General features: G+C 55.3%; 1 protein-coding gene across 3 annotated transcripts in view; it reads left to right on the top strand.

The window, feature by feature from the left end:
* ZNF423 (zinc finger protein 423) overlaps nt 1-15197 on the top strand; it is a 327816-nt gene that overhangs the window by 177913 nt on the left and 134706 nt on the right. For all 3 annotated transcript variants that reach the window (XM_023726976.1, XM_004371639.2, XM_004371640.3), the window contains one exon: nt 7754-7838. In XM_023726976.1, coding sequence (XP_023582744.1) covers nt 7754-7838 — 85 coding nt within the window. The remainder of the gene's footprint in view (nt 1-7753; nt 7839-15197) is intronic.

Here is a 15197-nt window from a genome sequence, read left to right as displayed (position 1 = left end):
GGGAGGCGGGATCTGGGGAAGGGCCGCCTGCCAGAGTTGCTTGTGGGAAGACGGGGTGTTTGCTGAGGGTGTTTCGCCTTGGAATCAGAGCCCGGCGCTCTGGGATTTGGAGAGGGAGGTGGAAGAAGAGGGCGAGAAAGAGGGATGGAGAGAGCAGAGGGAGGATTCTGCCTGAGGTCACTCCTCAAAGACCCCTCGGGAGCAGGAAGCCCCTCTGAGGGGCTGTAACCCCCTGCCCTTTCAAGGCTCCTGGCTGACCCTAAACAAGGGTCCCATGGGACACCCATCAGAGGTCCTGAGCACGGGTACTGGTCCCTGCCGCCCAGCTCTGTCCCCTCAGCCGAAGCTCGCCGACTGGCTGGGGCAGTGTGGACGAGCCTGGGGAGCATTTGGGCCTGGAATCAAATGGTTTGGGTCAAAATCTCGGCTCTTCCAGCACCCAGCTGTGAGTGGCACCTGTGGGCCTCCATCCTCTCCTGCAAAGCTGGGAGGATAACGGTGATAGTGCTGGTTCCTCTCTCTGGGCTGCCGTCCTGGGAGGCACGGGGGCCGTTCTGGTGTTTGACCAGCGTCTGCTCTGATCGCCCAGTGCCTCACCGTTTCAGTTGGTAAATGTTCTGTGAGCATTTCCGGGGCTGACCTCAGGCGTTTTGCTCTGAGGATTAAATGAGTAAAACAAGCTCTGGGCTCCTAGTGAACGTCGCTTCTTATTTTTTCCATTTATAATAACAACTCACACTTTCTGAGGTATAATGATGTGCTGAGTACTTTGTATCTACTTAATCCTTAAACCAGTCGCCCTTGGGTTGACTCGGACTCACAGCGACCCCATGTGTGTCAGAGTAGATCTCTGCTCCTTAGGGCTTTCAATGGCTGAGATCTTTTGGGAGTAGGTTGCCAGGCCTTTCTTCCAAGATGCCTCTGGGTAGACTCGAACCTCCAACCTTGCATTTAGCTGCTGAGCCCAATAGCCATTTGCACCACTGAGGGGCTCCATTTAATCCTTACAAAGCTCATTTTACAGATGAGGAAACTGAGGTACAGAACAGTTAGCTAGTTTGCCAAGAGGCTCCCCCTTCAAGAGTCAGGGAAGGGATTTGAACCCTGACTGGTTGTGTGGTTGGAGGCCAGCTGGGGTGGGGTCCGGGACAGTCATCCCCACATGCTCAGGCTGTGCGGCAAGGTGGCTGGACTGGGTCCCTGCACCCCGCTCTCCTCAGAGAACCCCAGGAGCACCCAAGCCCCACACTCCCCTTTAAGCAGTGCCCACCGGGGTTCCAGGGGCTGTGATGCTGCTTCCAGGGTCCAAAGTTTGGGGCTGTTTGGGCCTCCGCCTCTCCAGTCTCTGACTGACTTGGCATTACGGTGAGTACCACTTCTTAAAGCCCCTGGGGTCCCTGGGTGGTGCAAAGAGTTAAAGCACCCGGCTGCTAACTGACAGGTTAGAGGTTCGAGTTTACCCAGAGGTGCCTTGAAAGAAAGGCCTGGTGATCTACTTCTGAAAAACCAGCCCTTGAAAGCCCTGTGGTGCACAGTTCCACTCAGACACACTTGGTGCCACCATGCATGAGAGTCGACTCAATGGCACTGGTTTTCTTAAAGCCCCTGTTGTTGTTCGATGCCTTGGAGTTGATTTCCGACTCACAGTGGCCCTGTGGGACAGAGTGGAACTGCCCTGTATACAGGGTCAGATGACCCAATCAGCAAGGTAAGCACAGGCTTACTTGTGCTTACTAATCTGTAGCGAACAATTTTACCTGTTTGATGTGCTGAAACCCATGTGAAATTGTTCACTACAGATTTGTAAGAAAGCACAAGTAAGCCCGTGCTTACCTTACTTACTGGGTCCTCTGCCCCGTCAGGGATTGTAAATTTGAAAAGAGGCTTTGATCCTGTAAGAAGGTGCTGTGGGGTTGGGAGAGAGACAGATGTCAGCCAGACCTAGAAGCAGAGTCTGTGATGTGGTGAAAAAATGTGAAATTGTTCACTACAGATGATCTGGTAAGCAAGGTGAGCTCCATGCTTACTTTGCCTCGTGGACAGCTCACCCCTGCAGGTTTTCTAGGCTGTAGTCTTTACAGGAGCAGAACGCCGCGTCTTTCTCCCACGGAGCCGCTAGGCGGGTCTGAACCTCCAATCTTTCGGTTAGCAGCTGAGCGTTTAACGCATTGCACCACCAGGGCTCCTTCCTAAAGCCCCTGCTATTCTCACGTCATCTCCATGGCAACAGCCTGGGAGCTGTGCCGTGCCCCGTTTTCAGACCCAGGCTCAGAAAGGTGAAGCCATGTGCCCAGGGATGCACAGCTGGGCGTGGCAGTGCGGGGCTTCTGACCGGAGGGGGGCTTGTTTTCTAGGGGCTCACAGGCCTCCCTCTCCCTGCCCCCAGGCCTCACAAGAGAGAGGGTGAGCTGAAAGTCACATTTCTGTCTGCTTTGAGGCCTGAGCGGATGGTCCATCTCGTAAAGGAGCTAGACAAAGCCCAGGTAGCTCCCACACACCCTGTTGGGGCCCTGCCCCCTGCCTGGGCACACCCTGGGGCGGGGGGCCCAGCTGTCTGCTAGCCCGTCCCCTCCTCCTCCAGGACTCACTCATGGAAGAGGAGACTCTGGGGGCTACGCGGGGGCTCAGGGGCTGGCAGCCTGGGACCCTTGGGAGAGTATCCATAGCAACCAGCTCTCAGAGGACGGGGTTCCTGTGGGGCTGAGACTGCTGTTGGCAGGAGCGTGAAGCTTCGAGGTTTCTGCCTCCCCCTCTGTTTATGAGTGATAATAGCATCGCCCCAAGTGGAGGCCAGAACTGACCCACCATCATTTCGCGGGGGCCTCCCAGTGTCTTCCTGCGTCAGGTGGGCAGACTGGGTGCCCTGACACCCATTTTACAGCTGAGCAAACGGACATCCGGTGCGGGGGCTGGTCCCGGTCCCACCAACTTCCTGCCACCTAGACCGGGGCTGTCAGGGAGGCATGGGGCATCTCGGCCAGCGGGAAGTGCAGACAGGGTGGCTCTGGGTCGCCTGCCTGCCAGCTGTGTCAGTGACTTCACCTCTGGAAACTCCATGGGGTGACTGTGAGTCTTTCGCCAGGTCCAGTGAAGGGTGCCTGGCACACAGTAGGTGCTCGGTGAGCCTTAGCGGTGATCAGGATCACGGAAATGCCACAGCTGAGGCCGCTGTCCCCACGCTCTGGCCTTCCCTTCTTGAAGGGCCTGGCGGTTCTTCCCTGCCCTCCCTCTGCTGCATCTGTGTGTGTCCTGGGGCCCTCTCTGAGGTTGCTTGGAACCATGTGGGGAGACAGTCCCTGGCCACAGACCCTAGAGTTCAGCCTCCTATGGCAGAGGAGCTACTTTCAATGCCAAGTCCTGTCTTTCTGTAATTACGTCTCTGAAGCTCCAGAGGAGGGGGGCCTCCCAGGGGCCGGGGAAGCTGACCAAGAGTGGGCGTCAGGGTGAGGGCTGGGGGCCCCTGAGGGAGGTGAGGAAAGAATGAGTGAGAGCCCGCCCCCGCTCCTCCCCGGGGCTCACGTCCTACCCACCTGCAGGGCCGGACAGCCCTGGGGCGCTGGCACATTGGCTGAGGCTGGAAGGGGTGTCTTGTGTGGGGTGTCTGGGTCTGTCCACACTGCCTGGGCGTCTGTGGTGTATGGGGAGTGGTGGGTGTGGGTGTCAGGGCTTCGGTGCTCTGGGGCGTGAGTTTGGCTGTGACAGCTCGTGTGAGCCTGTGGTCTGTGAGGACATCAGCAAGTGTGTACGACCTGTGAGCAGACTGCTGGGGCGTCTACGAGGGTGTGATGGTGAGTAGGGCTGAGGGCTCGTGGGAGTGCACGTGTGAGCTTGCACATCTGTGTGTGAACCTCATGTCTGCATCAATGCTGCGTACCCCAGCTCGTGTGCATTAGTGTGAGTGAGTGAGCACCCACACCTTCCCGGGGAAGCACTGCCCCTGCCCTTCCCTGGGACCTGTTTCCCCACCAGGAAGGCCTGATCATCTGGCAGCTGACAGCCCCCAAGGGTGAGCACGTGGCAGAGGGGCCCTGGGGACAGCTGACAGCCCCCAAGGGTGACCACGTGCAGAGGGGTCCTGGGGACAGCTGACGGCCCCCAGGGGTGACCACATGGCAGGGGGGCGCTAGAGGCAGCTGATGGCCCCCAGGGGTGACTGCATGGCAGGGGGGCCCTGGGGGCAGCTGATGGCCCCCAGCGGTGACCACGTGGCAGAGGGGCGCTGGGGACAGCTGACGGCCCCCAAGGACGACCACCTGGCAGAGGGGCACTGGGCACAGCTGAAGGCCCCCAAGGGTGACCACCTGACAGAGGGGTGCTCGGGGTGGCTGATGGCCCCCAAAGGTGACCACCTGGCAGAGGGTTGCTTGGGGCAGCCTCTCGTCCTGCATGGTGAGCCCACTTCACTCACCTGCCTCCAGGAGGAACAAACTAACCATGTTGGTCGTGGGCCGTGACCCCACTGGTCTGGGTCTCGCACCCTGCAGATCCACGAGGGGCATGTGGCCTTTCTCCTCCAGCCCAGACCGTAACTCACACCACCCCCTCCTTCCCACCCACCCACCTACAGGGGCTGGTGGTCCCCGTCCTGCAGGCCTTCTGGGGCTTCCTCAGGCTGGAGGCCTGGGGTGTGCTTCTTTCCTGCTTTCATTTGTTCATTCATTCATTCATTCTTTTATTCAAACATCAAGGGCTCTTATACCTGCCGCTTGGAGTGAGTGTGTGTGTGTGTGCTTGTGGTGTGTGTGTGTGACTGTGTGTGTATGTGTTTGTGAATGTTTATGTGTGTGAGTGTCTACGTGTGAGTGTGTGAGCCTTGTGAGAGTGTGTATGAACGTGTGGGAGTTGTGAGTGTGTATGTGAGTGTGAGTGTGTGTGTGAGTGTGTATGTGAGTGTGTGTGTGTGAGTGTGTATGTGAGTGTGTGTGTGTGAAGCACGTGAGGGAGAATGACTGATTTCAACAGTGGAGCAGCTTCCCTTGATGAGCACAGACCCGGAGTGGGCTGAGATGGGAGCTGTGGGATTGTGTCTGCTCAGAAGACCTCAGTCCCTGCAGCCGTCTTGTGCCTGATCATCTCCTTCTCCTGCTGTGATGCTGGACTCTCTGGTCCTGTCCTCATGCCCCCCACCCCCTTCTACATTCACCCGTTCTTGCAGGGACATTTCCATGCTGAACACCTGCTTCTGGGCCTACTGGGCCTGCGTTGAGGACACACTGAACCCCTCAGGCCCCCCAAACGTTAGAAGAAAGGCCCCCTGGTCTTGTTTGGTGGGTCCCAGAGCCTGAGCAGGAGCCCTGCCTTTGGCATCCGAGCTCCCAGCATCAGCTTTTCTAGTTGTTTCGTCATTCATTCCGTTCCTTTGTTCGACAACAAATGAATAATGATAAATAATTATTAGCCCAACAATAATGCTAACGACAACGATAATAAAAGTTAGATAATTATTAGGCACTCGCCCTGGGCCAGGTGCCGCGCAAGGTGATGGGGATCCAGGACCTCTAAGTCCTCTTTGGTTTTCTTCGTCTCTTTGCCCTAATAGAGTACTTTGCATGTATTATTTTTATAACTTTGCTTGTTTGCAACTTTGCTCAAGTGCTTCCCTAGCAGTCACTCTCTGCTGGCCGTGGGACCCCCGAGGTGGACAAAGCACATTTCCGGCTCCTTGGGTGCTCACAGCTCAGTGGTCAGACAGCCATGACAAAAACATGCTAATTAACTAGGTGCTTTTAGCATAACACAGGGCCTGGGGAGGCCCTGAGCTCATTCTGGGTGGTAAGAGAAGGCATCTCAGAAGAGGTGACATATGAACCGAGTCCTGAAGGACAGAGAGGGTATTCCAGGTAGAGGAAACAGCATAGGCAGAGGCCTGGAGGTGAGAGACCAGGCGCTTCAGGGGAACTGCAGGTGTGGGTAGAGCCCCAGTGCGAGTTTTGATGCTAAGCCCCCTGGTGGCTCATCCTGGGTGTGTAGTTGAGCGTTGGGCTTGGTTGCTCAGTCAAGAAATCAAAATTCCTCTTCCCTCTTCCAGAGGCCAAGAGAGGCCCTATCACCCCAGGATCCACAGTTGCCTTAAAAAAAGTGCATATTTTGAGCCCCAATATCACCCCCTTAAAAAAACCCACAACCCCTCCAAACAAAACAAAAACAAAGAAACAACAAACAAACCCACAGCCACAGTCCTTCCCTCAAACAGGCAGCAACACCTCTGTCCACAGGATTTGGTTTCACAACTACCCAGCTTATATTTTCAGGGAGTGAGAGCCACTCTTTGGAATTGATCTTTCAAAAGCTTTGAACCTCCTGATAGTCCCCCACCCCCCTCCCCAAAGGCAGCTGGTAATTGCTCCCAGTATGTGGAAACCTGCTGTGGGATCACCTGGGCCATGTGTGCTGAGGGCAGATGAACACCTGTTCAGCCTCATGGTTCTTAGGGTGGGCAAATGGATGACAGGGAAGGTAGCTGAATGAATTAATGGATGGTGGATGGATGAGTAGATAGGTGGATGCATGGATAAATGGGTGGATGGGTGGACAGGTAGATGGGTAGATAGGTGAATGGGTAGATTTGTGGATGGGTAGACAGGTGGATGGATGGATGCATGCATGCATAGGTGGGTGAGTAGATGGGTGGATGGGTAGGTGGGTGGATATGTAGGTGGGTGGATGGGTAGACAGGTGGATGGGTAGATGGGTGGATGGGTAGGTGGATGGATGGATGGAAGGATGGGTGGGTGGGTGGATGGATGGATGGATGGATAGATGAGTGGGTGGATGGATGGATAGATGGGTGGATAAGTGGACATGTGGATAGGTAGATTGGTGGATGGGTAGATTGGTGGATGCGTAGACAGGTGGATGGCTGGCTGGATGGATAGATGGATGGGTGGATGGATAAATGGATGGGTAGATGGGTGGATGGGTAGGTGGGTGGATGGGTAGACGTATGGATGGGTAGACAGGTGTATGGATGGATGGATGGGTGGGTAGGTGGGAAGTAGATGGATGAATGGGTAGATGGGAAGGTGGATGGGTAGACTGGTGGATGGGTAGATTGGTGGATGGTTGGATGGATGGATGGATGGATGGATGGATGGATGGATGGATGGATGGGTGGGACGGTGGGTGGATGGATGGATGGGTGGATGGGTGGATGGGTGGGTAGGTAGAAGGATGGATGGGTAGACGAATGGATGGGTAGATTTGTGCATGGGTAGGTGGGTAGATGTGTAGACATGTGGATGGGTAGACAGGTGGATGGATGGATGGATGGATGGAAGGATGGGTGGGTGGATGGGTTGGTGGATGGATAGATGGGTGGGTGGATGGGTGGTGGGAAGTAGATGGATGAGTAGATGGATGAGTGGATGGGTAGACAGGTGGATGGGTAGATGGATGCATGGGTAGACATGGATAGGTAGAAGGATAGGCAGATAGATATATGGATAGGTAGATGGAGGATGGGTGGATGGACTTGGGCTCGTTGTAAGCATGCCAGCGTCCCTCAACTTCCTTTGTGTGGTCTGGTATGCCCTCACCTTGGGATGGGGCAGTTTCCCCAGACCTAGCAGAGGGGCATGTCCCATGTACCTGATGCCCCTTCCCCCAAGCCGTTAGAGCTGGATTCGTAGGGAGGTGAGAAGGGAATGGCTGGAGAGACGTGGGAAGTTTTGACCCAGTCCCCTCGGGAACTTTTGCTTTCTGCTCTTCTCTACCTTCTAATTGTCTAATTCCTTTCTTTTTGATTTCCAAACAGAAAAAGACATACCAGTGCATCAAGTGCCAGATGACGTTTGAGAATGAGAGAGAGATCCAAATCCATGTTGCCAACCACATGATTGGTAAGAAACAATTTCCTCCCAGCCACGCTGGGGCTGCTCGTTGGGTTTTGAAATTTGTGGCTCCAGTCACCATTTCACCAGCTTTTAGGGCAAAGGATGGAGTTGCTGCTGCTGTTGCGGAGACACTTCCCATGGGAGCGACAGTGTCAGAGCCAGAGCACCTTCTCCGCCTGAGCCTTCTTGTCGCAGCTCCACTCACATTACAATCAAACTTTTGACAGTCTCTCCCATTGCCGAGCATAAATTTCCCTCCATTTCTGAAAAGAAGTGCTTTCCACATGTCAAGCACTCAGAGGCAATTATGCTTCAATTTCGTATGTCATGACATTGAATAGATTTAACTGCTCACATTTCCCCACTAAACGCAGTGAATTCCTCAGGCACATTGTCAAAACAGAATCGCTACAAAGTTATTTCGGTACTTTTCCTATTCCTCTTCAAGTGGTATTGGACTTTTGAAAATTTAGTCTTTCTAGAAGGGAATCTTTCAAAGTCCCCAGGTCTTACCTTTCATGGATGAGAGCGGTCTCCGTGCCAACTGCAAGTGCCCTCGCCGTAAGGCACAGAGGTGTCAGGGCAGGGGGGAGGGTGGGCTTGGCTATTAGGGCCTTGGAGAGCTTCTGGTATCTTGGCACCGTGGGCCTTTGGTGGATGTGGGATCACCTTCTCTAAGACCCCTGTAGTCTGAGCAGTTGAGATTTCCATCACGTGTTGATCATCCTGACCCTTGCTTCATTCTCTCCTTTTCTTCCTCTGACATATTGTTGGTATAGTCTTAACAATAGTCATGCCAATGGAGTACTGTTTACGAAACCCTTTATTGTCTACATTCATAAAAATTCACGTAAGCATACAGCTTGGTGAAGTCTCATGAACCAGACATACCTGTGTAACCAACACTCCTGTCAAGAACAGACCTTCCACATTCCAGAAGCCCCCTTCAGCCCCTTTCCAGACCCTCTCCCGACCCACAGAGTTAACCCTGACCTGATGTCTAATAGCATAGCTTGGTTTTGCCGGTTTTGTACTGTATACAAATGGAATCATACAGTGTCTGCTCACTGGGTCTAGCGTCTTCCACGCATTCACTCACGGCCTGTAGCTGAGATTGTTTCTTCTTGCTGCATAATAGTCCATTGTGTGAACATGCCAACATTTGTCTGTTCTACACTTGGTGGGCATTTGGGTTGTTTCCATTTTGGACTCATTCCAGATAGTGCTGCTAAGAACATTCTTGTACGTGTCTTTTGTTGAACATATGCATGTGATTTTAACGGGCATGTTTCTAGGAGTGGAATTGCTGGGGCACAGGGTATGTGTGTGTTCAGCTCTAGTCGTTGTTAACTGCTGTCCTGTCACCTCTGACTCAAGGAGACTTACTGTAACAGAACAAAATGCTGTCTGTTCCTGTGTCATCCTCACCATTGCCAGCATGTCTGAGCCCACTCTCGCAGGTAGGGTGACAGTGCATCTCACTGAGGGTCTCCCTTGCTCTCCTTGGGCCTCTTCTTTACAGAACACGATGGCCTCCTAAGCGATGTCTCTCTCCTGATGACATGTCCAAAGCAAGCAGTTTGGACAGTGTTCCACTGTGATCGTAACGTTTCCACTGGCTGATTTTTGAAAGTAGATCACCAGGCCTTTCTTCCTAGTGTGTTTTACTTTGGAAGCACCACTGAAACCTGCCCACTGTGGGTGACCCTGCTGGTATCTGAAATACTCGTGGCATCGCTTCTGGCATCACTGCAACACGCAGGCCACCACAGTAGGAGAAACTGACAGACGGGTGGTGGTCAGCTTTAGTTGATACTGGCAGTTTTCCAAAATGGTTGTGCCACATTATGCTTCCACCAGCAGTGTCTCTGAGTTCGGGCTGCACTGCATCTCTGCCATCCTCAACAGTTTATATCAAATAACGATTGCAAAGGCCCCTCTTCTGAAACATGTACTCAGGTCCCCATCCAGCTGCGGGGACACCCTGCTCAGTGGGTTTGGGCATCCACCGTCCCCGCTCTCACCCTCTTCTGGACATCCTCTATCACCCTGAGTCCGTCTTCTGCAGGCGCTGACCCCAAGCGTGCGGGTGGCGGGTGCACCCAGCTGGGCGGAGAGAGGAGGAGGGGTAAGTGGGGCCTTGGGAGTTCAGCCTGACGGGGAGATGGGTGGCGTTTTAATTTCTTCTGTCTGAAAACCCCCTGCTGAAGGCTAAGAGGGAAAGACACCCTGTCAGTCAGCGGCCGCCGCGAGTGCTTTCAGGGGAGCGTCGAGGAGGGAAGATGAAGATATCTGCAACGTTTGGTTTTGCAGCAGGTGTTAATGCGCGCTCCTGTTTGTGAGCATGAAGGGCGAGAGCCCAGCTAATTGGACCACAGTGATTTCAAAGGCGTTTTTTCTCTCCCTTCCTTTCCTCTTCCACCTTTCCTTTCGTGAAGAGCCTGGAAGCTGTGTGTCCTCAGGTGGAGGGCAAGGGGGTGCTCTTAATCAGAGTTGCGGGAGAGACAGTGGAGGGCTTGGCGGGCGTCTGGGCCTGGGTGGGAGCTGAGGGTCGGGCTTCTGGGCCAGGTGTCAGCCTCACCTGCTGTGCACTCTGCAGAGCTGCGAGCTGGCCGGGTTCCCAGGGCACGTACGTGGGCGTTGGAGGCCGGGGGAGCAGGCAGCAAGGAGCTTTGCTCTCCGAGGCTGCGGTTTCAGTGCAGGCGAGACGCTGATGCAATTGCAAACGTCTTCCCATGGGGGCCTTGATGCGTGGCCACGAGGCGTGGGCTTGGGGCTCCTTGCCAGCCAGACCCCGAGTGGCGGGGGCACCTCCTCTCCCTCTAACCTGCCCTATCACCCTCACCTGCTTGCCCTCCGTGGCCTCATGAATGTGTCTATCAGAGAGCTCTGATTAAACACCTGTTGGATGCAGAGAGCTGTGGTGGTCTTGGGTGATACAGGGGTGAGGGGACATGGCCCCTGCCCTCTGAGAGCCTACAGTATTCCCTAGGGGACACCTCAGAGCACACACCACACGGTGATGGAAGTTCACGTTCCATAAGGATGCTGAGCCCCTGCTGCAGGCCAGGTGCTGGACGTAGGTGCTATCTCCATGTTACAGACGAGGGACCCGAGGCTTACAGCGTTAAATGACTTATAAAGGTCCTGCAGGCGGAGCCAGCATCTGAACAAAAGCCGGGCCCTCTCCACTGGGTCTGGAGCCCCTGCCCAAGCCTGTGGTCGGAGAGACTCCTGCTGTCAGGGGTTCCCTGTCTGTGGGGGAGGCAGATGGACATCCAGGTGGACTTCATGCTTCCAGAACAGGGACCGCTGGGTTCGAATAGGTCCACCAGAGACGCCTGGGCATTGAAGGAGGAAGCATTATCTCCGTGGTGGAGCCGTCCTGGTGGAGCAAACAGACTCAACAAGGGAAGCAGTCTGGAGAACAAGGCCTCTCTGCCGGCTCAGCAGCTGGGAAGGAGCAGGTGGTCCTTGAAGGACGTGTTGTGTAACCACATCCTGAGAAGTGGGGGAGCACCGTCTGTGGGAGGATTGTGGGGTGGGCACTGCTCAGAGAAAGGAGCAGAGGAGGTATGTTTGGGGAGCTAGGAGGAGCTTGGCCTCGCTGGGATGGGGTACCTCATGTGGGAGTGTCGTGGGCCGTGTGGATGAAGAGGTGGCCTGGGGCCAGGCCATGGAGGGTCTTGATCTCCAGGTCCAAATCTGGGGGCCTCCTGGTAGATTTTCCCCACAGATGTTTTATTTGGCACAGGTGTCTGATCTCAGCAGCAGCTGCTTCCTTTAGGCAGGACATGTGTGCGCAGCATCACGGTCTCCACCAGTCCTGGTCTTATAGGGCCTGCTTTGCCCATCTGTGTCCTCAGCCTGGTGCCTGTGGGCTCCTGACTTTGCAACCTTGGACTTAAACAGTAGGGAGCTACTGAAGGTTTGGGAGCAGGGGTTGCCTGGATGGAGCTGAGTGCTTTGAGGAGATTGATCTGGCGGCTGTGTTGAGGGGGAACAAGATGGGGAGAGAATGGAGACCTGATCTGGTTCCGGGGTGGGGATGGAGTCGGGAGAGAAGACGTAGTTGATGTGACTCATATTTGGCCTGTGCTGTGTGGCTAGCTGGCCCTGGTGGCTTGGGAAGGTGGCAGGGGGGCGGTGGGGCATGTGAACGAAGTAGACACGGAAGTCCTGGGTTGGGTCTGGCTCTGCGGTCCCAGTAAAGACCGCTGGGGCCCAGTATCCCTGTGGACAGCTTCCCCTGCTAAGTGGCCTGAGCCCAGAACGGCCACCCTGGAGCTGGCAAGGGTAAAAGTCTCCCTTAGCAGCACCGGGGGACTCGGTAGGTGGAAGCAGCACTGTTGAGCTTGGCGGCCTTCTCGTAAACTTGGGGCATTGGGGGTCTGAGACAGGCCTCCCTGGGGACCCAGACTCCCGGAGACTTCCCCTGGTGCCCAGTAGACCGGCCTTTTTATAGTGGGGGGCCTCTGTGGCTTTGCAGCCTGGAGACCCTGGGAGTTGGGATGACTCAGGGACATGTCTCCTTGGAAACATTTTCCCAGCACCCCTCCTGCTGCCGGGGTGGGAGTGATTTGGATCTGATAGAAAGGCAAAGGGTCTTTTGAAACCTTTCCGCTGCGGGGTCTCCTTTGAAATCTGTCCCCCACCCCCATAAAGAATCAGGACCCCCCCTTCCCTGGGCCTCCCCGAGGTTTGGAAACGGTTTTAGGCGCCCCCTCCCCCAGCAGGCACATCAAAAACTTGAAGCAGCCCCACTGCTCTGTTCTGTGGCCTCCTGCCAGGAGGACCTGGCTCCGCCCCACTGCCCCTTCCCCACCTCCCACTGTCCCCCCAGTTCCCCCACTCTGGGAGGATGGCCCCCCTTCCTCTGCAGCAGTGGCTCTGCAGGAGGCCCCAGCCTGGCCCTCTGGGGCCTGCTGAGGGAGGGCTGAAGGCAGGTTGGGGGGCCCTGGCCCAGAGACAGTCCCCTGCCAGCCCCACCCCCAGCATGGCAGGCAGCTGGGGAAGGGGGCAGTGTTGGGTCTTCCCGTGTCTGCTGAACACGTGTGTTCGGGGCGTGTGCGCCCTCCTCCTGGGGCCCTGGGGGCCTAACCCTGGGAGGGGGACCTGGGTGTGGAGACCCAAGGAAGCCGATTGGCGAGGGAGGCCGGCACTGGCCTCCACTGCTCGTGAGCATCTTCCTCTCGGCTGGACAAGTGGTCTGAGAACTTGTCCTTGAAACACAGGCTGCTCTGACCCAGGTTGGGCCCTGCGGGAGTGACTCAGCCTCGCGGCCCCTGGACATCCCTTACTCAGGGCCTCACAGGCCCCTGGGGGAACCACGAGGAGGGTCAGGGCTGGGAAGGGACTGTCCTCGGGGAGTCTTGTCAGGAACGTTTGCCCTCCGTGTCCTTGGAAAGCAGCTGTGGACTGTCTGGCTGGCAGCCAGGCCAGAGCCGGCCTGGCCCGGTGGGGCCTTAGTCATTCCTGAGACGTTATTTTCTTGGTCACGTCAGCCGCTTTCCCTGGGTGCCTCTTAAGGGCTGGGCTTGCTGACAGGGATAAAGAAATGGGGAGCAGAGGGGGCCTTGGAAGATCGGCCTCTCTCACTGCCTGCTCAGGCCTTTAAATGCCACTGGGGCTTGGCCCTCGGGTCCTTGTCTGTCCCCCTCCCCCTTCTCAGCCCTGTCCCTGGTCCACCTGGAGGGAGTTTGGTGGTTCCGGAGTGGGGGGTCTGCTCAGGGTTTGCGTGTGTGTGTGTGTACATGTGTGTGTGAGAGAGAGAGGGTTTCTGCCTTCCGAGTCTTTAGAAACCCTTCCCTGTAGACATGTTGCAAGCCGCCTTGCAGACCCGGTACCCACCCTTTCCAAGCCGTGTGGACACCCATGACCCGCCCAGATTTCTGGCCTGGAGCATTTGGAGGGGAAGGAAATGCTGATCTGAGGGGGAGGCCTGGGGTGTAAATCAGTGTCTCCCCTCCCACCAGGGAGATGCAGACCGCTTGAATGTAGCTGAAAAGCAAAACACGTGAAAGAAAAGAAAACAAGGTCTCTGCTCACGTTCTCCCGGGAACACGTTACCGGGCGGGGCTGCGTGAGGCTACTTAATGGAGCTTTTGACTCAGGTAACACAAGACCCCAAACATCGGTCTAACCTCAATATGTGATAAAAACGTCTCCCTCACACCCAGAGATCATGGAACGGTTGTGTCGGAATAACGAGTCTATACAGAGAGCCTATAATCCAATCCTTTTTTAGTCTTTCTTTTTTTTTCTACAAAACCCCCAAACTAGGGCATAGCCACTTCTCCCCCTGCACAGCCCCCATAGCCGAGAGAGCCAACCAGACGGACTCAGTTTCCCTACTGAACTGCACTGGTGTGATGCTCTTCCCGCCAGAGTCAAGCTGCCTGAAGCCCCGCGGTTGTTCTGAGGAAGCTGTTGACCGAGCACTCTGGCCTGTGCAGAGTCCAGCAGTTCCGAAGTGTGAAATAGTGGAAATGTTCCCACTTTCACAAATTTCTTCTGTGTGTGTGTGAGAGGGGGAGGGATCGCTGTCGGTGGGGTCCCCTCTAATCCTCGCCTCGTACTTGAGGGCCAGACTTCTCGCCTTTCAGGCTCCTCGTGTGCAGCCACCGCCCGTTCATCAGTTCAGGCTGTGTGTTGCTCTGATACCAAACAGGTTTCAGTGGGGCTTCCAGACTAAGACAGACTAGGAAGAAAGGCCTGGTAATCTGCTCTCAAAAATCAGCCAGTGAAAACCTTATGGATCACAACGATCTGATCTACCACTGACCGGGCAGCATTCCATCGCACACGGGGCCTCCATGAGTCGGGGGCCTACTCAGTGGCAGTCAACAACAACAACTTTCAATTCTGTAACCATTACTGAGACCCTCTGCGGGCTCTGAGAGGTAGCCCTAGCCCAGGTGGGGAGATGGTAACCTCAAAGCATCATGTCGGTAGAATGTCATAGGTCTATAACGTGGAAGCTCAGAGGAAGACGTCCTGTCCAATTTGGGCATTCTAAGAAAGCTTCCTGGAGGAGGTGACACTTAATAAGGGTCTCGGAGGATGGGAAGTAAGGTGGGAAGGGCATTCCAGGCAGAGAGAACAGCATAAGCCAAGCCATAAAATGAAAAGGCCATACAGTATGTAAGGAAATTATAGACACTTTGGAATTGCTGCAGAATAAATTGTGAGGTAGGAGATGAGTGGATCACAGAAGAGATGGTGGAGTAGAGTGGGTGGGTCACAGAAAGACGGTGGAGTAGATTGGGTGGGTCACAGAAAGATGATGCAGTACAGTGGGTAGGTCACAGAAAGATGGTGGAGTAGAGTGAGTGGGTCACTGAAAGATGGTGGAGTAGAGTGGGT

Source organism: Trichechus manatus, unplaced genomic scaffold (genome assembly GCF_000243295.1).
Source record: "Trichechus manatus latirostris isolate Lorelei unplaced genomic scaffold, TriManLat1.0 scaffold00014, whole genome shotgun sequence".
Taxonomy (NCBI): domain Eukaryota; kingdom Metazoa; phylum Chordata; class Mammalia; order Sirenia; family Trichechidae; genus Trichechus; species Trichechus manatus.
This window is presented reverse-complemented; position numbering and strand designations above follow the sequence as displayed.